At 41.4% G+C, this 26,661-nt stretch overlaps 1 protein-coding gene across 1 annotated transcript; it reads left to right on the top strand.

Moving 5' to 3' along the window:
- TNFRSF1B (TNF receptor superfamily member 1B) lies at window positions 1-26,001 on the top strand. The gene is given in 11 exon segments (XM_070758237.1): window positions 1-118; window positions 11,327-11,432; window positions 11,686-11,814; window positions 12,764-12,913; window positions 17,690-17,783; window positions 20,816-21,012; window positions 22,977-23,051; window positions 24,227-24,264; window positions 24,380-24,602; window positions 25,649-25,737; window positions 25,739-26,001. Coding segments are annotated over 11 exon segments (1,341 nt in total). The 5' UTR covers window positions 1-52; the 3' UTR covers window positions 25,913-26,001.
- Window positions 26,002-26,661: the final 660 nt, after the last annotated feature.

Here is a 26,661-nt window from a genome sequence, read left to right as displayed (position 1 = left end):
AAGTCGGAGTAAGCCGAAGGCACTTTCGCTTTTCGCTCTTCCCCGAAGCGCAATGGAGACGCGCCGGTATCTTTACGCAGCGCTGGCTTGTTGCGCCCTGGAGATCTTGCGCCTGCAGGTGAGTGGCAACCCCCTGATCCTCCTCGTCCCACTGTCCCATCCCTTCCTTCCCCCTCCCCCAAGACTTTCTCCTGTCCTGGGGGAACTTTCACCTGGGATAGGGTGGAAGGGTACAGCTCGCATCGGCCGGCGCCAAAAGTTTAAGTTGAAAAGAAAAGTTTCGGGAACTTTTAGGAGCTGGCATGGATGGATACTGACTCTCATCGTTCCCAACCGGGAGAGGGAGGCTCTGCCTTCCCGAGCCCCCTCCTCAAATACCCCCCACCGCTTTTCAGACGCTGTCAAAAAAAAGAGCGGACTCAGCGCAGAAAAGTGAACGTGGGCGCGTTTTTGGGGTGTTAGAAAAATTCTCTTTCCAAGGTGAGGGGAAACTTAGCGCGGGTGGGAAATTTTCCGCGCGGCTTTGCGTGGGCTCTGTTTTTTGGAGGGGCTTCAAATTGTTTTCCCCTGCGTTCCTCCCCTTGAAGACCACAAGGGAGCCCCAAAGCGACGTCGCTAAGCGAGACACGCGTTAGGACCCGTGTTACCCATCCCCATTGCTTGGTTAATGCGCTGGAGAGCAGTTGTTGAGTTACGCAGCCTCTCCTTAAGCGAAGCCGGCTGTCATTCCATCACCCCCACCCCCACGCCCCACCACCCCATCTTGACTTGGCTAGTTGGACCCCAAAGGGATCCTCGTAATTGTGAGTCCTTAGCGGGGCGTTTTGAATTTGGAACCTTTTGAAGGGTGCGACGGTTGTTAAGGGGGGGGGGCAGCCATGCCTCGCTTTCTTCAATGGTCACTAAATGAACTGTGGTTAATTCAAGGATGGTCTGTATTTTTCCTAAATGGGGTTGAATGAAAGGCAGATATGTGCCTTTGACCGTTAGAACTGTTCACTAGTGGAACAGCTTGCCACCAGAAGTTGTGAATGTTCCAATGCTTTTAAAGTAAAAAATTGGACAAATGGTTCAGAGCTTTCAGAGCCTGAGCAAAGGGTTGGACTGGAAGACCTCTAGGATCCCTTCCAGCTCCATTTCCCCCCCTGTTATTCTGCGCAGACCTCCTTTCAAACCAGCCCAGGGCAGTTGGTTGTAAAAATGGAATATTTAAAAAGAGAATATTCTTTACCTAATGTTAAAGTGTGAGTGGGTAGATTTGGGCTGGTGACTTTTAACACAGTGGTGCGTCATTGACATTTGGGCCTTGTCACTACTCCCTCTTAAAGGGCAGGTGGGTTTCATCCCCCCTCCTCCCTCCCTCCGCTGATTGATTGATTGATTGATTGATTGATTTGGACTTACATGCCACCTTACTCCCAGACGACTCTGGGCAGCTCACAGCCAAATAGACGTAAAATACAATATAAAATTTCAACTCCTACCTTCAAAACATCACTACAGAGCACTGCACACCAAGACAACTAGACCCAAGAACAGTTTTCCCCCCGAATGCCATCACTCTGCTAAACAAAGAATTCCCTCAACACTGTCAAACTTTTTACTAAGTCTATTTCTATTTCTACTAGTTTTGGCTGCTGTGGAGTTGAAAGGAACCCTTGGAGGTCTTCAAGTCTGACCCCCCCCCCCCCAGTTCAGGCAGGAAACCCTAAATACCATTTCAGAGACGAAGGGTTGTCCAATCTCTTCTGATCAAACCTCCAGTGATGGAGCACTCATATTATTATTATTATTATTATTATTATTATTATTATTATTATTATTATTATTATAGCTGGCATATAAATCCAATCAATCAATCAATAACTTCTAGTGGCAGGCTGTTCCACTGGTTAATTGGTCATGAAATTCCTTCTTAGTCCCAGGTTGCTTATCTCTTTGATTAGTTTCCATCTGTTGCTTCTTTTTCCTGTCTTGGATTACAGATTGCAGACAATTCAAGTTGGAAGGGACCTTGTAGGTCATCTAGTCCAACCCCCTGCAGCAGTCCCTACAATTTTAGACAAAATTGTAGGCACTTTAGTTGGGGGAAAGATCAGAAGCAACATTAGAAAATATTATTTTACTGAAAGAGTAGTAGATGCTTGGAACAAACTTCCAGCAGACATGGTTGGTCAATCCACAGGAACTGAATTGAAACATGCCTGGGATAAACCTAGATCCATCCTAAGATCAAATACAGGAAATAGTATAAGGGCAGACTAGATGGACCAGGAGGTCTTTTTCTGCCATCCGTCTTCTAAGTTTCTAAATGGCAGTCCAATCTCCCTCCAAATTCTCAAGTGTTGGAGCTCTTTGGAGAATAAGTGATCTTTTCTTTCCTAAATTAAAAATAATCTTTATTAAATGTTCAAATTAAGACAAACATTGAAATATTGCAAAAGGCCACTGTACTTGGATCTGCACGCATCATACAAAAATACATCACACAGTCTTGCTTGGGAAGTGTTCAACTTGTGATATTGTGATATGAAATCCAGCATATAAATCTTGTTTGCTGTGTATTACTGGTTTTTGTGAAAAATGATGGTGATGATGATGATGATGATGATGATGATGATGATGATGATAAATAATAATAACAACAACAATAATAATAGTGATATGAAATCCAGCATATAATTCTTATATCCAGCATATAATTTGCTGTGTATTACTGTTTTTGTGAATAAAATAATAATAATAATAATAATAACAACAACAACAACAACAACAACAACAACAACAGCAACAACAACAAGAGTTGGAAGGGACCTTGGAGGTCTGCTAGTCCAACCTCCTGCTTAGGCAGGAAACCCTACACCACATCAGATAAATGGTTATCCAACATCTGCTTTAAAACTTCCAGTGTTGGAGCATTCACAACTTCTGGAGGCAAGCGGTTCCACTGATCAACCGTTCTGACTGTCAGGAAATTTCTCCTTAGTTCTCAGTTGCTTCTCTCCTTGTTTAGTTTCCACCCATTGCTTCTTGTTCTACCCTCAGGGGCTATGGAGAATAGCTTGACTCCTTCGTCTTGGTGGCAACCCCTGAGATATTGTAAGACGGCTATCATGTCTCCCCTGGTCCTTCTTTGCATTAAACTAGACAGTTCCTGCAACCGTTCTTTATATGTTTTAGCCGAGAATGTGTTTGGATTCTAAATTGGCCATCTCTGACCACGTTGTTGATCTTTTTGCCTCGTCTTGCAAAGGGATGAATTTTCTCAGCCGATGTGGTTGCTGACGCAGCTGGGAGAAGGGGAAACTCGGCCACTTCCCTTAATCAAAGTCTGCTCCTCTTTGAGGCTTCCTGGTTTTGATGACCTCAGGGGTTCCTCTTCAATCGAGAGAGAACAGACTCTGATTTGATGGGTCCAAAAGTCAGCAGCACACACACCCAGCTACCCCGTGGGTTTTACTCTTTCGTTTGTGATTGAAAAAGCTTTTAGATGGATAGATATAGAGATAATAGATAGTTAGGTAGATAGACAGAGACAGACAGACAGACAGATGATAGATAGATGATAGACAGGCAGACGATGATAGGTAGGTAGGTAGGTAGGTAGGTAGGTAGGTAGATAGATAGATAGATAGATAGATAGATAGATAGATAGATAGATAGATAGATAGATAGATAGATAGATAGTAATGTTAGATAGATAGATAGACAGACAGACAGACAGACAGACACAGACAGACAGACAGAGAGAGAGATGAGAGAGAGAGAAAGATACAGTAATAGAAAGAAAGGAAAGATAAAGAGAGACAAAGAGTGAAAGAGGAAAGATCTATCTATCTGTCTGTCTGCCTGTCTGTCTATCTCTATCAGCTATCTCCATATCTGTCTATCTATATCTATCTCTAATCTATCCATCTATCCTCTATCTATCTATCTATCTATCTATCTATCTATCTATCTATCTATCTATCTATCTATCTATCTAGCTAGCTAGCTAGCTAGCTAGCTAGCTAGCTATCTATCTCTATCTCTCTCTATATATCTATTTATCTATCCATCTATCTATCCTGTCTCTATCATCTATCTAGCTATCATCTGTCTCTGTTTGTCATCTATCTTTCTAGCCCACTTCTCTGTATCTATTTATATCTATCATCTATCTACCTCTTATCTCTCTATTACCTCTCTTTCTCATTCTATCTATCTCTAGCTAGCTAGCTATCATCTCTTTCTCTCATCTCTCTATCCTTCTTTTGTCCACCCATCCATCCATGTTTCTATGTCTTTCTGTAGCTATCTATCAGCTTTACCTACCTACCTACCTACCTACCTACCTATCTACCTACCTATCATCTGTCTTCTGTCTGTCTGCAGATTTGATTTTTTTCTACCCCTCAAAAATCTGTAGTGTCGTTTCAAAGCCCCACTGCGTTACGATATGCGTACGAGGGCGAGAAAGGGAAACTCAGAACAAGCTTTGCCCCAGGAGCCACTTGGCAAATGTTCCCCAACCCGTGAATGTAAATAAATAAATAATAATAATTAATAATTCCGTTGCTTTCCATTCAGAGCAAAGTCCAGAAAAAAAGAGGTCGCGTGAACATGACTCGGGCATGGGCACCTTCGCGGAGGCTCCCTACGTGGTTTACGTGGTGACACTATTTGTGCACAGTTACAGGAAGCGTGACTCAGAGCACTGTGGAAGGCAAAGTGTGACTCTCACGTTTACCGTTTGGCTCTGTTTTGGAAAGAAAAAAAACACACACACAACCCCACAGTGTTATTGCGGCCAATGGAAACTTTAATCAAAGCCACAGGCAGCTGTAGCGGCCCCGACGCCTTATTATTTTTTATTTTTGCAAAAAGAAAGATGAGCTTTGTCGGTTTCGCAGAAGAGAGGAAAGGGACTGTAATTCGCCTCTTATTATAAATCGTTTGCTTGCCCAAACAGATCATGGTTTAAGTCTTTGTCGCGACTTGGAACTTATCCTGGTTTCTCCCAAGCATCAATTGGGCCTTCGCCCACAAAACAAATTATTTTTTTATTTTCCAAAAAGAGATGAGCTTTGTCACAGAAGAGAGGAGAGGGACTGTAGCTTGCTTCTTATTATAAAGAACAGATCACGGTTTAAGTCTCTGTCACGACTTGGAACGTATCGTGGTTTCTCCTAAGCATCGATTGGGCCTTCGCCCACAAAAAAGATTATTTTTTATTTTGCAAAACCAGACAAGATTGTCAACTTCACAGAAGGGAGGAAAGGGACTGTAGTTCGCTTCTTATTATAAATCATTTGCTTGCCCAAAAAGATCATGGTTTAAGTCTTTGTCACGACTTGGAACTTATCGTGGTTGCTCCCGAGCATCGATTGGGCCTTCGCCTGCAAAAAAGATTATTTTTTATTTTGCAAAAACAGACAAGATTGTCAATTTCACAGAAGAGAGGAAAGGGGCTGTAGTTCGCTTCTTATTATAAATAATTTGCTTGCCCAAACAGATCATGGTTTAAGTCTTTATTTATTTATTTATTTATTTATTTATTTATTTATTTATTTATTTATTTATTTATTTATTTATTTATTTATTTATTTATTTATTTGTTTATTTGTTTATTTGTTTATTTGTTTATTTGTTTGTTTATTTATTTATTTATTTATTTATTTATTTATTTATTTATTTATTTATTTATTTATTTATTTATTTATTGGTTTTGTATGCCGCCCCTCTCCGTAGACTCGGGGCGGCTAACAACAGTAATAAAAAACATCATGTAAATCCAATATTAAAACAACTAAAAAACCCTTATTGTAAAACCAAACATCCCTACAAACAAACATAACATGCATAAATTTTAAAGGCCTAGGGGGAAAGAATATCTCAATTCTCCCATGCCTGACGGCAGAGGTGGGTTTTAAGGAGCTTACGAAAGGCAAGGAGGGTGGGGGCAATTCTAATCTCCGGGGGGGAGTTGGTTCCAGAGGGCCAGGGCCGCCACAGAGAAGGCTTTTCCCCTGAGCCCCGCCAAACGACATTGTTTTGTTGTCGTGACTTGGAACTTATCGTGGTTTCTCCCGAGCATCGATTGGGCCTTCACCCACAAAAAAATTTAATTTTAATTTTTCAAAAAGAGACGAGCTTTGTCGGTTTCACAGAAGAGAGGAAAGGGACTGTAATTTCTCCCTAATTCTAGGTTTTTTTCTCTTCTTGGGTCGCTTCTGTCACTTGCTTCTCTCTTGCTTTCTGGTAGCACCAAGCCACGGGTGGAGGCTGAACTTCAAAATTTGGGAGATTCAAATTAAGGAACCCAAATTTGAAGAAGTTGAAGAATTTATAAATATATATATATATATAATTATATTTTTAAGGAAAGACAGCCAAATGCAGCATCAGCTCCTTCAGCTGTTGTGCAACATGCCTCATTCATTGTTGAAAATAAGGGAGAACATTATTATTATTATTATTATTATTATTACTACTACTACTACTACTATTACTATTATTATTATTATTATTGCCATCATCATCATTATTTTATGTACAAAAAACAATAATTAGCAAACGAGATTGGTATGCTGGATTTTGTATCACAATATCACAAGTCCAATACTGTACTTTCCAAGTGTCTAGGATTGTGTGATGTATTTATTATTATTATTATTATTATTATTATTATTATTACTACTACTACTACTACTATTATTATTATTACGACTACTATTGCTACTACTACTACTACTACTATTATTATTATTATTATTATTATTACTACTACTATTATTAGAATAGACTAGAATAGATTTTTTATTGGCCAAGTGTGATTGGACACACAAGGAATTTGTCTTGGTGCATATGCTCTCAGCGTACATAAAATAAAATATACATTTGTCAAGAAATCATGTGGTACAACACTTAATGATTGTCATAGGGGTCAAATAAGCAATGAAGAAGCAATATTAATAAAAATCTTAGGATATAAGCAACAAGTTACAGTCATGCAGTCAACATGGGAGGAAATGGGTGAAAGGAATGATGAGAAAAACTAGTAGAATAGAAGTGCAGATTTAGTAGAAAGTCTGACAGTGTTGAGGGAATTATTTGTTTAGTAGAGTGATGTTTATTATTATTATTATTATTATTATTATTATTTATTATTATTATTATTATTATTATTCACAAAAAACAGTAATATACAGCAAACGAGATTGATATGCTGGATTTCGTATTGCAATATCACAAACCGAACACTTCCCAAGTGTCTAGGACTGTGTGATCTATTTTCATATGATGCGCGCAAATCCAAGCACGGTGGCCTTTTGCAATGGACAGATCGTGATTTTATCCATGTTTATTGTTTTCAAATGCCGGCTGAGGTCTTTTGGCACAGCACCTAGTGTGCCCATTACCACTGGGACCACTTATACTGGTTTAGGCCAGAGTCGTTGTAGTTCAATTTTAAGATCCTGCTATCGACTGAGTTTGTTGTTTTTTATCAATTAGATTGTCACATCGTATGGTATTTTCTTTTCCACAATTGTGAAGTCTTCCAAAACCTTCTCAGTTTGAATTTGAAAGTCCCAAAGTATTTTGCCATGCTTGTTTTCAATTATTTTCTCAGGTTTATGATCCCACCAGTTCTTTATCACTGGTAAGTGGTAATTGTGTGGCACAGGTTCCAACAGAGCATCTGGGCCATGTCGTTGTGCCTCTATGTTTCATTGGAACCTGTGCCACAACTACCATCTACCATTATTATTATTATTTCAACAATACAACACAGCAAACAAGATCACTATGCTGGACTTCGTATTTCATCACCAGTCGGGCGCTTCCCAAGCACCTAGGATTGCGTGATGTAGCGGCGAATTATATGTGCCGATCCCAGTAAAGAGGCCTTTTGCAATTGACAGATGGAGATTTTGTCAATTCCGATGGTTTTCAAATGTCCGCTGAGGTCCTTTGCCACTGCGCCCAATATGCCAAGGACCACTGGGATCTCTTTCACTGGCTTATGCCAGAGTCGTTGCAGCTCAATCTTCAGATCTTCGTATTTCTCAAATTTCTCTAGCTGCTTCTCCTCAATTCTGCTGTCTCCTGGGATTGGGATGTCGATGATCCATACTTTCTTTTTCTCCACACTCACGATGTCTAGTGTATTATCTTCCAAAATTCGGTCAGTCTGAAGTTGGAAGTCCCACAGTAGTTTTGCTTGCTCATTTTCAACTACTTTGTCAGGCTTACGAGCCCACCAGTTTTTTGCCACTGTCAACTATTATTATTATATTATTATTATTATTATTATTATTATTATTACTATTATTACTATTATTACTATTATTACTATTACTATTATTACTATTTATTATTATTATTATTATTATTATTATTATTATTATTATTATTATTAGCAACCAAGCTAATTACTATTGGGATAAACTTAGACAAGAAATCAGCAACTTGTGTGTGAGACCCACAAGTTTCCCTGTCTCAGCTGATTCGATTTCTTTTCGTTTTTTAAATTGTCCCCATGATTTGATCGTCGACGTGATGCCGCCAAGCACAGCGTCGACCTTTTAAGTGCAGAAACGCCAAAAATTTTGTCCTCGGAAAAGGAATCGATGCGTCAGAACGTGGTTTCTCTTTTTTTTGCAAATTGCACAAGAAAAAAAGAGCTGCCGTTGCTCGAAACGAAACCACGTTTTGTAAGGGGGGGGGGGGGGAAGAGACAAACCCAGTATGAAGCAATTGTTCCTGTTAAGCAACTCCACTCTGGAGACAGAAAACCTGATGTGGGTTCAAGGCCACAATTAAAGATTTTGAAATCTCCTGGACGGATTTTGTGAATGCTCCAAGAGTGGAGGTTTTTAAGGAGAGGTTTGGAACCCATATCGCATCTCAGACATTAACACCCTTGAAAATGTCCAAAGATACTTCACCAGAAGATCCCTTCACTCCTCCACTCGAAACAGAAGACCCTACGAGACTAGACTTTCAATCCTGGGCCTAGAAAGCGTAGAACTAAGACGCCTTAAACATGATCTAAATATTGCCCATAAGATCATATGCTGCAACATCCTGCCTGTCGGCGACTACTTCAGCTTCAACCACAACAATACAAGAGCACACAACAGATTTAAACTTAATATTAACCGCTCCAAACTTGACTGTAAAAAATATGACTTCAGTAACCGAGTTGTCGAAGCGTGGAACTCATTACCGGACTCCATAGTGTCATCCCCAAACCCCCAACACTTTACCCTTAGATTATCTACGGTTGACCTATCCAGATTCCTAAGAGGTCAGTAAGGGGCGAGTACAAGTGCACTAGAGTGCCTTCCATCCCCTGTCCTATTGCTCTCCTATATCTCCTATACCTTTCTTCTATTCCTATATCTCTTCTTCTATTCTTTCATTAATATGGTCTATTACTATATCTTCATTTCTATTATTTCCTAGATATATTTTACTATGAGTATCTCCTCTATAACCTTCATCATGTATTTTACTATGTGTATATAGGTATATACCCACTAAAATCCTCATTGCGTATTGGACTGACTAACTAACTGAATGAATGAATGAATGAATGAATGAATGAATGAATGAATGAATGAATAAATAAATAAATAAATAAATGGTTGAACCATAATGCAGTTTACACCCTATGCCTCAGCATTCAATACCGTTTAACATGCTTCCATCCTTCTTTTACGGTAACATAATGAAATATCACCTAGGATTGAGCTAATCCTTGACACTCTTTTTTTGCATTTCCAACATATCTGATTCGAATTTGAATATATTTTCGCCAATCTTTTTGGGGCCAAATGCATTTTGTTTATGTTGTTTGTGTACAGTTCTGGTTACTGTACCTCAAGAAGGAAATGTAATGGAACTGGAAAAGGTGCAAAAAAGGGCCACAAGAATGGTCAAGGAAATGGAGCCCCTCCCTTAGGAAACCAGGTTGCAACGCCTTGGTCTCTTCTGCCTTGAAAGACGGCGTTGAAGGGGTGACTTGATCGAAGTGTATAAAATCATGCATGGGATAGAAAAGGCGGATAGAGAAAAATCATTTTCTTTATCACACAATACTAGGACGAGGGGGCCCTCCCTAAAGCTCACAGGTAAGAAAGTGAGAACAAATCAAGGGAAATATTTATTCACCCAAAGTGTCTTTGGTTGATGGAATTCTCTTCCAGAAGAACTCGTGATAGCTTCAAGGCAGGATTAGACAGATTCATGGATGCCAAATGTATCAGAGGTGGTTATTGAAACAGATGTCCATGTGCCGCCTCTATGTTGGTTGAGGCAGGCAGGGTTCTCTTGGGTCCCATTTTTGGGGGGTCCAGGGAAAGGGAGGGTCTTGCCTTCTATTTCTGCTCAAGATCCCCATGGAAAATTGGTGGGCCACAGTGTGACACAGAATGCTGGACTTGATGGGCTTTGGCCTGATTGAGCATGGCTCTTCTTAGGTTCCTTTCCTTCCTTCCTTCCTTCCTTCCTTCCTTCCTTCCTTCCTTCCTTCCTTCCTTCCTTCCTTCTCTCTCCCTTATCGAAACAGATGTCCAAATGCTGCCTCTATGTTGATTGAGGCAGGCAAGTTTCCCTCAGGTCCCATTTGTTGGGGGTCCAGGGAAAGGGAGGGTCTTGCCTTCTCTTTCTGCTCAAGGTCCCCATGGACAATTGGGGGGGCACTGTGGGATTCGATGGGCTTTGGCCTGATTCAGGATGGCTCTTCTTAGGTTCCTTCCTTCCTTACCTTCCTTCCTTCCTTCCTTCCCTCCCTCCCCTCCCTTCCTTCCCTTCCTTCCTTCCATCCATCCCTTCCTTCCTTCCTTCCTTCCATCCATCCCTTCCTTCCTTCCTCCTTCCTTCCTTCCCTTCCTTCCTTCCTTCCCTTCCTTCCCTCCCTTCCTTCCTTCCATCCCTTCCTTCCATCCATCCATCCCTTCCTTCCTTCCTCCTTCCTTCCTTCCTTCCTTCCCTTCCTTCCTTCTCTTCCTTCCTTCCTTCCTTCCTCCTTCCTTCCTTCCTTCCTCCTTCCTTCCTTCCCTTCCTTCCTTCCTTCCTTCCTTCCTGGACAATTGGTGGGACACTGTGGGACACAGAATGCTGGACTCCATGGGCTTTGGCCTGATTCATTAGGGCTCTTCTCATGTTCTTATTTTATATTATTATTTTCTTGATACACTATTGATTTTGTTAGTTGGATATTTCTGGCCCAAATTCGCTCCCAGTCTGCCAAGTGTACGTTGTAGCCAAACTTTTTCGCCCATGCGATCATCGGCCTTTTCACTACAACCTCGTGCTTTTTTTTGTCTCCTTTCTGCAGGCTGAGGTGCTGCCTTACACCCCCTCCCAGGGGTCTCAATGCCACAACCTCAGTGAAGAATATTACGAAGGAAACATCCACAAATGTTGCCGTTTATGCCCTCCAGGTAGGCTGACAAACCCTGGAGATCTCGCTGGGGTTGAACCGGTGGTGGGTTTTCTACCGGTTTGGATGAACCTGTAGCGGCGACAGCAGGAAGCCCCGCCCACCTGCCCAGATGTCATCATGGATATTCTGCACATGTGCAGAAGCGTTGCGCGCATTTGCGCTCCAGTTCCCAAACCGGTAGCCAAAGTTTCCTAAATTTATTTCCAGACACGAATTCGAGGCCGGCTTCCCCCCCCCCTTCTCTGTTACAGGTTTCCGTGTGGATCAGAGATGCAACAACGATGTCAACACACAATGCGTAGAGTGCGCGCAAGGATTGTTCAAGACGGTCTGGAGTCGAGCCGACCGCTGTTTTAGGTGCTCGCCACAATGCAAAGAAGGTAAGGTAAGAAGAAAGAGGGCAGGGGGCATAGCCAGAAAGAGAGGAGAGGAGGAGAAGGAGAGGGGGAGAAAAACAGGAGAAGGAAAAGGAGGAGGAAGTTGAGGAAAAGGAGAGAAGAAGAAAAGGAACAGGAGGAAGAGAGGAGAGGAAGAGAGAAGGACAGGAGAAGGAGAGCAGGAGAAAAACAGGAGAAGGAAAAAGAAGGAGAGGAGGAGGAAGATGAGAAAAAGGAGAGAAGAAGGAGAGGAGGAGGAGGAGGAAGAAAGAGAGGAGAGGAGGACAGAAGGAGAGGAGGGGAAAGAACAGGAGAAGGAAAAGGAGGAGGAAGATGAGAAAAAGGAGAGAAGAAGAAGAGGAGCAGGAAGAAGAGAGGAGAGGAAGAGAGAAGGACAGGAGAAGGAAAAAGAACGAGATGAGAAGATGAGAAGGAGGAGAGGAGGAGGAGGAAGAAAGAGGAAAAGAGGAGATAAGGAGAAGGGGAAGAAAAAGCAGGAGAAAGAAAAGAAGGAGGAAGGAAAAGGAGAAAAGATGAGGAGCAGGAGGAAGAAAGAAAGGAGAGGAAAAAACAAGAGAAGGGAAAGAAGGAGAGAAGGAAGAAGAAGAGGAGCAGGAGGAAGAAAGAGAGACAAGGAGGAGAGATGGATACCCCGGTATCTTCCTCCAGCTGCCCCCTTCGCTTCTTAGCTCCCCTTCTGCCTCCTAACAACCCACCCCCAGTATTCACTGACTTTCCCTACCAGTTTGCAAATACAAGCGCCTGCTTCTGCGCATGCGTGGGGCTTTCCACACTTGTGCTTTGCTCGCCCGCATGGCTTGAAAACGTGCTAAATAGGACAGCATAGCCCCAGGTTGCTACTACCAGTTCAAGATCGCTTCTACCAGTTCACCCAAATTGGCTGAATATCACCTCTGTTGATCTACACCCTTTTTTCCTAAAAAAACCCCAGGATTTGTGGAAGAAAAACCCTGCACGAACACCCAAAACAGAGAGTGCTGGTGTCCGCCAGGCCATTTCTGTAGCTCGCTGGTCTCCGGGAAATGTTACCATTGTCAGCCGTACCAGAAGTGCCCGATGGGCTACGGAGTGATGCAAGCAGGTAGGTTGAGAAGCAAGGTCGGTGCCCATCAAAGGGACACTTTAAAAAAAAAAAGGGGGGGTGGTGGGTAAGGTTTCTTGCCATATTGCAAAATGAGGACCACCATATATCCGAAATGGTGTAGAACGGGGGGTTGGACTAGATGACCTTCAAGGTCTCTTCCAACTTGAATTATCTGTAAACCTGTAAATAAGGTTGGAGGACAGCGAGATCTTGGTTTGGAAAGTCTACCGATAAAGAGGGATGTTGGCAGCTGTGGGGTGGAAACGGGGAGTCCCTTAGAGGGGGGTCAGGAGTCTCGGATCTCGATGGGTTTGTTGCAGACGTTTCGTGACCCAGCTAGGTGATGCCATCAGGGCTAGGAGGAGGAAGGGGAGGAGAAAGAGGAGGACCGTGGGGTTCTTGGTACCCTCTGAGCTTGGTTATTGGTTTTTTTAAAGAAAGTTTTTTATTTTATTTTTCATTTCATATTCATACAAATATCAATTGTTGTTATTATTATTGTTGTTGTTGTTTAATTAGATGTGTATGCCGTCCTCTTCGAAGGCTATGCATATATCTCACAAAACATACACGATGACAGAGTTATATACTGTATTTTGTAAATATTTTTATTTATTTTATTTATTTGTTTTGTCAAGTACATATTAGTGGTATTTAAAGATATAATATTTATACATATGATACTAGTAAAAGAGAAAAAAAATACTCTCCTTTATATTTATCACATCGCCCCTATCTTTTGGACAGGTGATCAGTCTAGATTCAGCTCCTGGTCTCACTCCACACCTTCTCCCACCATCCTTCTGTCTTCTTTCCTGCCTTCTCGGCCGAATCCTCCTACTTCCTTCTCTTTCGCTACCTTCCATTGAGTAACTTCATTCTCCTCCTCTTCCTCCTCCTTTTCTTCTCTTCCCATTCTCCTCCTCCTCTCCTCCTCTTCCCCCTCCTCGCTTTCTCCTCTTCTTCCTCTCCTTCCTCCTCCTCCTCCCCTTCTTCCTCCTTCTCCTCTTCTTCCTCCTCCTCCTTCTCTTCCTATTCCTCCTCTTCCCCCTCCTTCTCTTTCTCCTCTTCCTCCTTCTCTTCCCCTCCTCCTCTTCTTCCTCCTCCCCTCTTCCTCTTCTTCTTCCTCCTCCTCCTTCCTATTCCTCCTCTTCCCTCTCCTTCTCTTCCTCCTCCTCCTTCTCTTCCTCTACCTCCTCTTCCTCCTCTTCCCTCTCCTTCTCTTCCTCCTCCTCCTTCTCTTCCTCTACCTCCTCTTCCTCCTCTTCCCTCTCCTTCTCTTCCTCCTCCTCCTCCTCTTCCTGTTCCTCCTCTTCTTCCTCCTCCCTTTCTCCTCTTCTTCTTCTTCCTCCTCTTCCTTCTCTTCCTCTTCCTCCTCCTCCTCTTCCTCCTCTTCCCCCTTCTCTTCCTCCTCCTCCTTCTCTTCCTATTTCTCCTCCTCCTTTTCCTCCTTCTGATTCTCCTCCTCCTCCTCCTCTTCCCCTCCTCTTCTTCCTCCTCCTTCTCTTCCTCCTCCTCCTTCTCTTCCTATTCCTCCTCTTCCCCCTTCTTCAATCCCTCCTCTTCCTCCTCCTCCTCTTCCTCCCCCTCCTCCCCATCTTCCTCCTCCTCCTCTTCTTCTTCCTCCTCCTCCCCCTCCTCCTCTTCTACAAACCTCACTCCATCCTAAGCACTGATAACATTACTTAGCTCGCTCCTGAAACGTCTTCAAGAAAGCAGCCAGGCTCAGAGAGCAAAGATTAATTAAAGCAAAAACCTCGCAGCGAGATAAGAATTTTGCGTGGCCTTCCTGAGTCACACAATTTTATCAACGGGGGGGGGGGGAGGAAGTTTTACAGAAAGGCAGGAAAAGGCAGGGAACGTTTGGCACAAAGACAGACGGTGGGACGTTAGCCAAGCAAACTTTGGGTTTAAAAATTTTTAGATCTCCAAAGAAATTAGCTGGGCTGAATGGGCTGGAGTTCAACTGGTTAGACAGGCAGTCCTCGATTTTACGGCCACAGATTTAATAATATTGATAATGTTGATGATGATGATATTAATAATAATAATAATAATAATAATAATAATAATAATAATACAGCTTTAGATGCTTGGGAAATGTTTGATTTGTGATATTGTGATACGAAATCCAGCATATCAATCTCGTTTGCTGTGATAATAATAATAATAATAATAATAATAATAATAATAATAATAATACAGCCTTAGATGCTTGGGAAATGTTTGATTTGTGATATTGTGATACGAAAGCCAGCATATCAATCTCGTTTGCTGTGATGATGATGATGATGATGATGATGATGATGATAATAATAATAATAATAATAATAATAATAATAATAATAATAATAATAGAGTATTACAAAAGGCCACTGTAGTTGGATCCGGTCCCTTTTTTTTTCTGAGCTGTTATAACTTTAGAACTGTCACTAGATGAAGTCGGCGTAAGTTCGGGGACTGCCTGTAGGAATAAAGTTGTTGCCGGGGCAGGAAAAATGAAAGGAATGGGAGAATAATAAATAATTATTATTTACGGAGAGGGGTGGCACACAAATCTAATTAATAATAATAATAATAATAATAATAATAATAATAATAATAATAATACAGTATTGCAAAAGGCCACTGTAGTTGGATCTGCGCGCATCATACAAAAATACATCACACAGTCCTAGACACTTGGGAAAAAAACATCAGTAGTACATATTTATCAAATCTATGCTCCATGCCGATCGGTGGCAACTCCGATCGGTTTACAAAATAGGCAGAGAAAAATGTGATAAAAGCCCTCCAACCGGTCTCTAAAACCTTGCTTTGAAGAAATGTTACACCAGGTTGAGAGTCACTTGAGGTTTTATCCGCCCCAAGTGTTTCAGGGTGAGAGTCCAGAAGATTACAATGGTGTAAGTGTGTGTGTGTGTGTGTGTGTGTGTAGGACTCTCCGGGGAGACTCCGTGAAAGCAAAAGTTGGACTTTGGGAAAAAAAACAAAACGGAAAGGAAGACGGAAGAACTTTTTATGCTTTTTGAACTTTGATGTTGGAGAGGCTCTTGAAATAACGCTGGAGAAGGCGGCAAATAAACAAACAAGAGGCTCATTAAACCATCAAACCAATGATGTTTCCTGCCTCAGGAGGGGGGTGGACTAGATGACCTCCAAGGTCCCTTCCAACTCTGTAATTCTAGTCTAGTCATTCCTATTCCTATTCCTAATTTCTATTCTGTTCTATTCTTCATTCCATTATTATTCTATTCCATTCCATTCCTATTCTTATTCCTATTTTTATTTCTGTTCTGTTTTGTCCTATTCCTATTCTTTATTTCTATCCTATCCAATCCTATCTTTCTTTTTATATGTTGTAAGTCGCCCTGAGTCCTCGGAGAGGGGCGGTATATACAGTGTTCCCTCGATTTTCGTGGATTCAAACTTCGCAAAAAGTCTATACCACGGTTTTTCAAAAGTATTAATTAAAAAATACTTCGTGTTTTTTCCCCTATACCACAGTTTTTCCCGCCCGATGACGTCATATATGTCATTGCCAAACTTTTGTCCGCCTTTAATAAATATATTTTTTAATAAACTTTAATAAATAACCCTGGTGAGTAATAATCTAAATGGTTGCTAAGGGAATGGGAAATGGTAATTTAGGGGTTTAAAGTGTTAAGGGATGGCTTGTGATACTGTTCATAGACAAAAATAGAATATTTACTTCCGCATCTCTACTTCACAGAAATTCGACTTTCGCAGGCGGTCTCAGAACGCATCCCCTGCGAAAATCAAGGGAACACTGTAAATCCAATAAACTTAAACTTATCCTATGCTATCCTGTTCCTATTCCTATTTGTTCTGTTCTGTTCTATTCCTTATTCCTATTCTGTTCTATTCTATTCTATTCTATTCTCTGTTCCTACTTCTATTCTATTCCTTATTCTCCTATCCTATGCTATCCTATCTATTCCTTATTCCTATTTTATTCTCTATTCCTAATTCTATTCCTCTAGTCCTATTCTATTCTATTCTATTCTCTGTTCCTACTTCTATTCTATTCCTTATTCCTCCTATCCTATCCTAAGCTATCCTATCTATTCCTTATTCCTATTTTATTCTCTATTCCTAATTCTATTCCTCTAGTCCTATTCTATTCTATTCTATTCTATTCTCAGTTCCTACTTCTATTCTATTCCTTATTCTCCTATCCTATGCTATCCTATCTATTCCTTATTCCTATTTTATTCTCTAGTCCTAATTCTATTCCTCTAGTCCTATTCTATTCTATTCCTTTTTTAAAAAATGTGTTTTATTGAAATTATTTAAAAACATTAACAAATCATAAAGAAACATATATACAAACAACCAAATAATAAATGAAAAAACAAAACAAAAAGAAAAAAAACTTACGAATAACAATAAATATAAACTTACATCTCGAAAGGAGGAAAGATGTATATATTCATATATTAATAATTATAAAAAAGAAAATCCATTCTATCACGCCTTTCTGTTCTGATTCCCTCCTGAGGTAGGAGGCTGTTGTGTTGCCCTTTCACCCTCACTCTCTCTCTCTCTTTTTTTTCTACATTGTGTGTCCCTGATTTCCTCACATTGTTGTGTTTCCAGAGAGACGGGCTTTTTTTTTCATTTTTAAAATTTTTAAAAAATTATTTATTTATTTCTGGTGGGCTCCAAAGCGTCTGTCCAACTTCGCAGGCCATTTCCTCTCGGCACTCCTTCCCCGACTGTGTTTTGGAACACTTCTCGTTTCTTTTGCAGGCACGAGAGAAACGGATGTGGAATGCGCCCCGTGCCAACCGGGGACCTTCTCCAACCATGAGTCCCACCAGAATATCTGCACCCCTCACCGGATGTAAGTTTGTGGTCGTGTGGTTTATACAGAGCTTTGGGCAGAGGCAAGGAGCCTGCTTTGAAACCCTTGCAGGGAAAAAATTAAAAACTACAATAACTCTTGTGCACCTCCAAGCCATCAAATTCTTTATTATTTAGAATAGACTATAGCTAGTGATGGGCGACCCCAACAGTGTTCGGGTTCTGCAAGTTCGGACGAACTTTACGCAAAATTCGGCTGAGTCCAAACCGAACCCGAACTTGAACCCGAACGGGGAATCCTTCCCATGAAGAGATTCCAGGGGTGGAGCTTTGATGTCACTGGCAGGTTGCTAAGGACGCCAAGGTGATCACTTCCTGGAATCCAGGAAGTGATCACCTTGGCATCCTTAGCAACCTGCCGGTGACGTCAAAGCTCCGAATGCCGAACACAACCCCACAACTTTGAAAAAAAATCGGGTTTGGGTTCGGCATACCGAACACCGCAAAATTCGGTACGGACCCGAATTATGATAAATATAGCATATAGAATGTAGAATGTAAAATGTAGAAAATAGAAAATAGAAAATAATTAAAAAAAATAGAAAATAGAAAATAGAAAATAGAAAATAGAAAATAGAAAATAGAAAATAGAAAATAGAAAATAGAAAATAGAAAATAGAAAATAGAAAATAGAAAATAGAAAATAGAAAATAGAAAATAGAAAATAGAAAATAGAAAATAGAAAATAGAAAATAGAAAATAGAAAATAGAAAATAGAAAATAGAAAATAGAAAATAGAAAATAGAAAATAGAAAATAGAAAATAGAAAATAGAAAATAGAAAATAGAAAATAGAAAATAGAAAATAGAAAATAGAAGGGAATACAATAGAAATAGAATAGAACAGAACAGAAAAAGGAATAGAATAGAATAGAATAAGAAATAGAACAGAACAGAAAAGAATAGAATACAGAAAAAATAGAGTAGAATAGAATAGAGGAGAGGAGAGAAGGGAGCAGAAGAAAAAAATGAGATAGGATAGAATAGAAAATAGAAAACAGAGGAGGAGAGAGAAGAGAAGAGAGACTAGAAGAGAAGAGAAGAAAGTGGAAGAAAATAGAAGATAAAATAGAAGAGAAGAAGAAAATGGGATGGGATAGGATAGAAAATAGAATAGATAACAGAGGAAGAGAGAGGAGAGGAGAGAGACTAGAAGAGAACAAGAAAAGAGAAGAGAAACAAGAGAAGAGAAGGGAAAATATAATGGGATAGGGTAGAATAGAAAATAGAATAGAAAATAGAGGAGAAGAAAAGAGAAGAAGAAAATTGAAGAGGATAGAACTTCAGATCGTGCAGAATGCAGCTGCGAGAGCAGTCATGGGCTTACCTAGGTATGCCCATGTTTCACCATCACTCCGCAGTCTGCATTGGCTGCCGATCAGTTTCCGGTCACAATTCAAAGTTTTGGTTATGACCTATAAAGCCCTTCATGGCACTGGACCAGAATATCTCCGAGACCGCCTCCTGCCGCACGAATCCCAGCGACCGATTAGGTCCCACAGAGTGGGCCTTCTCCGGGTCCCGTCAACTAAACAATGTCGGTTGGCGGGCCCCAGGGGAAGAGCCTTCTCTGTGGCGGCACCGGCCCTCTGGAACCAACTCCCCCCGGAGATTAGAACTGCCCCTACTCTTCCTGCCTTCCGTAAACTCCTTAAAACCCACCTTTGCCGTCAGGCATGGGGGAACTGAAACATCTTCCCCTGGGCATGTCTAATTTATGTATGGTATGCTTGTGTTTATGTCTGTTAGTATATGGGGTCTTTTTAAAATCTTTAATATTTTAAATTGTCAGATTATTTATGATTTGTTTCCACGTGTTGTGAGCCGCCCCGAGTCTTCAGAGAGGGGCGGCATACAAATCTAAGTAATTAATAAATAAATAAATAAATAAATAAATAAATAAATAAATAAATAAATAAATAAATAAATAGAAGAGAAGAGAAGAGAAGAGAAAATAGAAGACAGAGAAGAGAAGAGAAAATAGAATAGAAAACAGAGGAGAAGAGAAGAGAAGAAGAAAATTGAAGAGGATAGAAGAGAAAATAGAAGACAGAGAAGAGAAGAGAAAATAGAATAGAAAACAGAGGAGAAGAGAAGAAGAAAATTGAAGAGGATAGAAGAGAAAATAGAAGACAGAGAAGAGAAGAGAAAATAGAATAGAAAATAGAGGAGAAGAGAAGAGAAGAAGAAAATTGAAGAGGATAGAAGAGAAAATAGAAGGCAGAGAAGAGAAGAGAAAATAGAACAGAAAATAGAGAAGAGAAGAAGAAAATTGAAAAGGATAGAAGAGAAAATAGAAGACAGAGAAGAGAAGAGAAAATAGAATAGAAAATAGAGGAGAAGAGAAGAAGAAAATTGAAAAGGATAGAAGAGAAAATAGAAGACAGAGAAGAGAAGAGAAAATAGAATAGAAAATAGAGGAGAAGAGAAGAGAAGAAGAAAATTGAAGAGGATAGAGGAGAAAATAGAAGACAGAGAAGAGAAGTGAAGAGAAAATAGAATAAAAATTCGCAACTCAACACTAGTACAGCACCCCAGGGGTTGGGAAGGATGACCTCTAGATACAATACCTCGCCTCCTTACTGGAAACACCTCCATCCTCTTAAGAACCACAAAGTCCCCTTGAACTTTCTGAGCATAAGGAAAGTTGTGTCATAAAAAATGTCACGTTCCGCACAACAAGCGACCACAACTGGAAAGTCCTCAAGCCAGGTTTGCTTTTATTTCAACTCCTTGATTTCGGCCGCCGTTGTTGTTTTTTAATTTTAATTTTTTTAAAAGATAGTTTTTATTAGAGTTTAAAATTTTAAATATAAACATACAAACATTAACAAGAAAAGAAAAAGGCAAAAAGAAAAGAAAAAACATATACATAACACTACAAATGCATTTACAAAAACATCAACATCAAACAAGAAAACTAAAGACTATAAGGAAGGTGTTTGGTGTTGATGGGGTTCTTTTGTTGTTGTTGTTTTTAAAATTATTATTTATTTTTCTTCCCCTCCTTAAGATGTCAACCGGTCCATGTTCCTGGCAACGGTACCCACGACACCGTTTGTGGCCGTCCAGGTGAGAAGGTTCGAGCCGGGACAACATCTCCGCAACTAAGAACTTCACCGCCACTTACAACAGCTAGAAAGGAGCTACCGTCCCGAGTTGGGACCGAGAGGCCGACTTTCCACCAACACGATCCATCGGCACAGACGGGTGAGCAAGAGAGAAAATTATTATTATTATTATTATTATTATTATTATTATTATTATTACTATATTATTAATCAATGTATAGTCTGGAGGACAGAAGGGAAAAGGGGGACATGATCGAAACATTGAAATATGTTAAAGGGTTAAATAAGGTTCAGGAGGGAAGTGTTTTTAATAGGAAAGTGAACCCAAGAACAAGGGGGCACAATCTGAGGTTAGTTGGGGGAAAGATCAGAAGCAACGTGAGAAAATATTATTTGACTGAAAGAACAGTAGATGCTTGGAACAAACTCCCAGCAGACGTGGTCAGTAAATCTACAGTAACTGAATTTAAGCATGTCTGGGATAAACATATATCCATCCTAAGATAAAATACAGGAAATAGTATAAGGGCAGACTAGATGGACCGTGGGGTCTTTTTCTGCCGTCAATCTTCTATGTTTCAATCTTCTATGTTTCTACTACTACTATTACTATTATTGTTGTTATTGTTGTTGTTGTTGTTGTTATTATTATTATTACTATTAATTAGACTTGTATGCCGCCCCTCTCTGAAGACCCCGGGCGGCTCACAAAATGCAGTACAGAAAACAATAATGATTGGCATTTGTGTTTCAAACGTGGGTTTGGTTTAGAGGAAAAGTTCATCTCCAAACTTTGCAACGATAAGACCACTTTCCACACATGCGCATACATGGTGGCAAAAAAAAAAAATATCCATTTTTTTTAAAAGCTGAAAATAAGATGGTGACCACATGCAGAGTCCCAGAAACTTGGCTTCTGCACATGTGAAGGAAGGGGGGGGGGAACGCCAGGAAAAAATTCTCACCCCCCCCCCAAAAAAAAATCTGAAATTTTTTTTAAAAAAGATGGTGCCCACAGACCAGCACAGCAACCGAGCCGATTCCATGACATCATCATGAGATCACCAGTGGGTCGCTATACACGCATACGGGTGTGCCCCCAAAAAAAATCCAACAATTTTTTTTTAAAGCCAAAAATAAGATGGCAACCACATGCACAATCCCAGAAACTCGACCAAACGAGAGAAAAAAATGCCGGAAAGAATCCCCCCTCCCAGTTACCACTTTAAAAACTTGTGGACTTCGATTCCCAGAATTCCCTAGTCAGTCACTGTAAGACTTATACACTTCGACTCCCAGAATTCCCCAGCTAGTCATTTTAAGACTTGTGGACTTCAATTCCCAGAATTCCCCAGTCAGGTTAAGATTTGTGGACTTCAACTCCCAGAATTCCCCAGTCCTTTTAAGACTTGTGGACTTCAATTCCCAGAATTCCCCAGTCAGGTTAAGATTTGTGGACTTCAACTCCCAGAATTCCCCAGTCTTTTTAAGACTTGTGGACTTCAATTCCCAGAATTCCCCAGTCAGGTTAGGATTTGTGGACTTCAACTCCCAGAATTCCCCAGTCTTTTTAAGACTTGTGGACTTCAATTCCCAGAATTCCCCAGTCAGGTTAAGATTTGTGGACTTCAACTCCCAGAATTCCCCAGTCATTTTAAGACTTGTGGACTTCAATTCCCAGAATTCCCCAGTCAGGTTAAGATTTGTGGACTTCAACTCCCAGGATTCCCCAGTTAGCCACTTTTAAAACTTGTAGACTTCAACTCCCAGAATTCCCCAGAGATGCTGGCGGAATTAGGACAACCTGAGATGACAGAATCTGGAAGGAGTTTGGCTGCTTATAAATCAATTAAATTAAATTAGATTAAATTACTGTAAATTAATCAGGAAAGGATGATGTCTCACTGCTGCCCTCTTGTGGCCGTTTAGAGGTTCCGCAGCGATATCCTGTAATACAATAACCCGAAAACTTCCCCAAAGAATTTCCACTGGTTTTTAACCCATTTTTCTTCCAGCTTCCTGGAACCGAGGAGGCCAGTGAAAAATGCAGTTTCTTAGCACCGCTTGGTCCTCCTAACTGTGAATTTGTATCTCTGTCTCTAGGGCGGATCGTTGGCATGACGGCAATTCCGGTGGTGCTGGTGATCCTCATTTGTTTCATCGTCTTTAGAAAAAGTGGTAAGTTAAGGCTCTAAATTGGGGAGGGGGAGAAGAAGACAGAATGGGAGACTTCCCTTGGTGTGTTATTTCATTATTGTTATGGTTTTAAATAAAAATCAATTTGCTCCGATTAATTGTTCCAATGGAATGGCTTGCCTCCACTAAAGATCAAATGGAGTGTACAATCACCATGTGCTTTACTGCTTAACTGCTTAACTGTAACAGGAATGTTTACTTGGATCAGTGGTTCTCCTAATGCCATGGCCCTTTCATACAATAATAAAGGGAACTCTTAAAAAACAGAATATAACTTTGAGTAAATCAAACTTTTGTGAAATCAAACTGTCCACTTAGGAAGCAGTCCTAATTGACAATCAATTTCACGTTGTGCAGATGGAATAGTTGTACAAATGAAATATCCAAAGAGAATATTTCATTCATTCAGATCTAGGGTGTGTTCTTTGAGTGTTCCCTTTATTGTTTTGAGCAGTGTGTGTGTGTGTGTGTGTGTGTGTGTGTATGAAAGGGTCATTTGTCCCCCAAAGGGATCGCAAACATTAGTGGGTTGCTACCGGTGTGGGCTGCGCACCATTAGCGGCTGCCAGATAGTGCCATTTACACGCAACTGCGATCTATCTAGCATTTTCCCCCAATTTTTTGTATTTTTTGCTTTGCGCGCATGCTCAAAAGGGAAAGCTTGCGAGGGAACGCGTGTGTGAGAGAGATTTTGGTGCATGCATGGAAACAAAATCTTGTGAGGCTATGTCCGAGTCTGAGATTTTGGTTTGTGCATGGAAACAAAATCTTGCGAAGGGACGCACGTGTCTGTGAGATTTTGGCACATGCACGGAAACAAAATCTTGTGTGAGAGATTTTAGCACATACGCGGAAGCAAAGCAATCACCAAAATCTCAAGCCCGCGTGTGCTCCCTCGTGATATTTCAGTGTGTTTTTAGTTCTTGTGCATACACCATGGGCATGTAAGACAACTGAAGCTATCCACACAGCACCCTGGTAGCGGCGGTAATGGCCATCCACCCCTGGCTGTGAACCACAGGTTGAGAACTGCTGATTTAGAACAAAGGAGCATAGAGTAGTAAATCCAAATTTACAAACGCCGCCATCTAGTGGCTGGATGTTATCGTAGCAGTTGCACCAAAATACCAATAATGAATTTTCTCACATTCTGGCAGGTCAAAAGTGCGTCCCCCTGTGGGAGGCGAAAAAACAGGTGAGTGCAGACTCCTTGAGATTTGTCAATCAAAATTTGGACAGAAAAAAATGGGTCTGGGGTCCTGCCGGATCGATCCACCAATGATGTTCTAACTTCTCCATTTTCCTTCCAGCCATTTTCGCCAGCCGAAAAGTTCCCGGTCAAGTGGCCCCAAGAGCCCACGGCTGTAGGGCAGGAAAAGGACAGCCTCTTGCAGACGTCTCCATCCAGTTTTTGGGACGGCTCAGCCGAAAATAGTAACAGAATCTGCAACGGAGACCCCGCCAAGGTGGAAACGGACCACGTTCAACAGAGATCCGCGATGGACCAATCGTGCTGCAGCACGGCGGACTCAAGTAAGACCCTCTGGGGGGTTAGATCGGAGCTCCATTTGTGGGGTGGTAGGTCCACATCGGGGCAGGATGGATGGTGGGGCCCTTTGTGTGCCCCGAGCTTGTCTCAGAGATGTTTCGTGGCCACACTAGGGAACGTCATCTGTGCGGGAAGGGGTGTGTTGGGATGGTGGCGTGGAGGAGGAAGAAGAGGAGGAGCAGGAGGAGGAAGAGGAAGAAATCTGTGGGGTGCTTGGTGGTCTTGGAACCTGATAGTTTTCTCACAGACATTTCATGAGCCAAACTAGGTAACGTCATCAGGGCGACCGTGGTACTAACAGCCTTATCCCTGATGATGTTACCTTGTGGGGTCATGAAACGTCTGCAAGAAAACCACTAGGCACCTCTCATTTCAACGCTGAGCTACAAATATTCTCCTTTCCTTCCTTCCTTCCTTCCTTCCTCCCTCCCTCCTTCCTTTCTTTCTGTCTTTTTTCTTTCTTTCCTTCCTTCTCTTTTTTCTTTCTCTCTTTTTCTTTCTTTATTTCTTTCTTCCCTTCCCTCCTTTTTCTCTGCCTTTTTTCTTTCCCACTTCTTCTCCCCCTCCCTCCCTTCCTTCTTTCTTCTCTCCCTCCCTCTTTCTCTCCCTTTCTTTCCCTTTCTTTTTCTTTCTTTCTTTCTTCTTCCTTCCTCCCTTTCCTTCCTTCCTTCTTTCTTTTTTTTCTCCCATTCTGTTTCTCTCTGCTCCTTCCTTCCTTCCTTCCTTCTTCTTTCTCTCCCATTTTCTTTCTCTCCCTCCCTCCCTTCCTTCTTTCCTCTCCCTCTTTTTATTTCTTTCTCTCTTTCCCAATTTCTTCCTCCACTTCCTTCCTACCTTCCTTATTTCCTTCTTGTTTTTCTTTCTCTCCCTTTTTGTTTGTTTTTTCTCTCCCATTCTTTTCTTTCATTCTTTCTTTCTTTCTTTTTCTTCCTTCCTTCTTCTCTTTCTCTGCCATTTTTCTTTCTCTCCCCCCCTCTTTCTCCTTCCCTCCCTCCCACCCTTCTTTATAACACATCCCTTCCTTTCCCAGCAGGGCTCGTCGGAAACGGGAAGACCCACGTCAACGTGAGCTGCGTCGTCAGCATCTGCAATGGCAGCGCCCACTTGCCGGCCTTGGAGCCCTCGGGGTTGGCCGAAACCGGATGCCCCGTGGACCCCCCACTCTCGCAGGAAGAGACCCCCAGAGAGAGAGAATCCGGCCGGCCAATCGCAGTGGAGGTTGAAGACAGTTCGGACTTCATGGACCCCTGCAGCGGAAAGCCCCTCCCGCTTAGCGTCCAGGACGCTGGCATGAAATGGTCTTGAGAACTTTTCTTTTAGTGACAGCCGATGTCGCGACGGTGCTGAATTTTTTTTTAAAAAAAAGGTGACTTAGGGCTGGTCCTCGCACTTGCGACCGCATTTCCCCGTCGTCGTGCAATCAAAATTCTGACGTTTAGCAACCGACTCACACTTACGACGGGTCTCCACGTCCCCGGAGTCGCACGATCTCATCTTGTGACCTTCCAACGAGACGAGTCAGTGAGGGAAATGGTGCGATTCACTTAACGACTCACCGAGCGACCACAGTGAGAGCTCGTAAAATGGAGCAGAACTCATCGTCTTGCTCAGCGACCAAAATTTGGGGGGAGGGGTTTAAGTTGAAGACAACCCGTAGTCGACTTCGCAAGGAATAATGGTCTCCAACACCAAGAGAGGATTTGCAGACCTTTGTAAAAAAAACCACCCCAGTCTTTAAAAAATGCACAATTTCCCGCCTCTCCTGCAAAAAAGTGTCTTCATCATCTCGGTTGACAGTGGTGCCAAATTTCAGATAAGCTGCCAACATTTCTTTCACACCCTCTGCTGCCCCCTTATGACTGTCCAGATTTCTACAGCCAAGTTTTAATTTCAGTGTGTTTTTTTAAAAAAATGTCTTGTTGTCTTTCCGATTTTTTGTACTTTTGCTTGAATAAAGTCCGATTTTAAATAAAAGAGTGGAAAAAACCACAAGGCTCGCTCATTGCCTGTTTGACTACTCGCTATTGATGTGAAAAAAATGAG

This window comes from Erythrolamprus reginae, chromosome 8 (assembly GCF_031021105.1).
Source record: "Erythrolamprus reginae isolate rEryReg1 chromosome 8, rEryReg1.hap1, whole genome shotgun sequence".
Taxonomy (NCBI): domain Eukaryota; kingdom Metazoa; phylum Chordata; class Lepidosauria; order Squamata; family Dipsadidae; genus Erythrolamprus; species Erythrolamprus reginae.
This window is presented reverse-complemented; position numbering and strand designations above follow the sequence as displayed.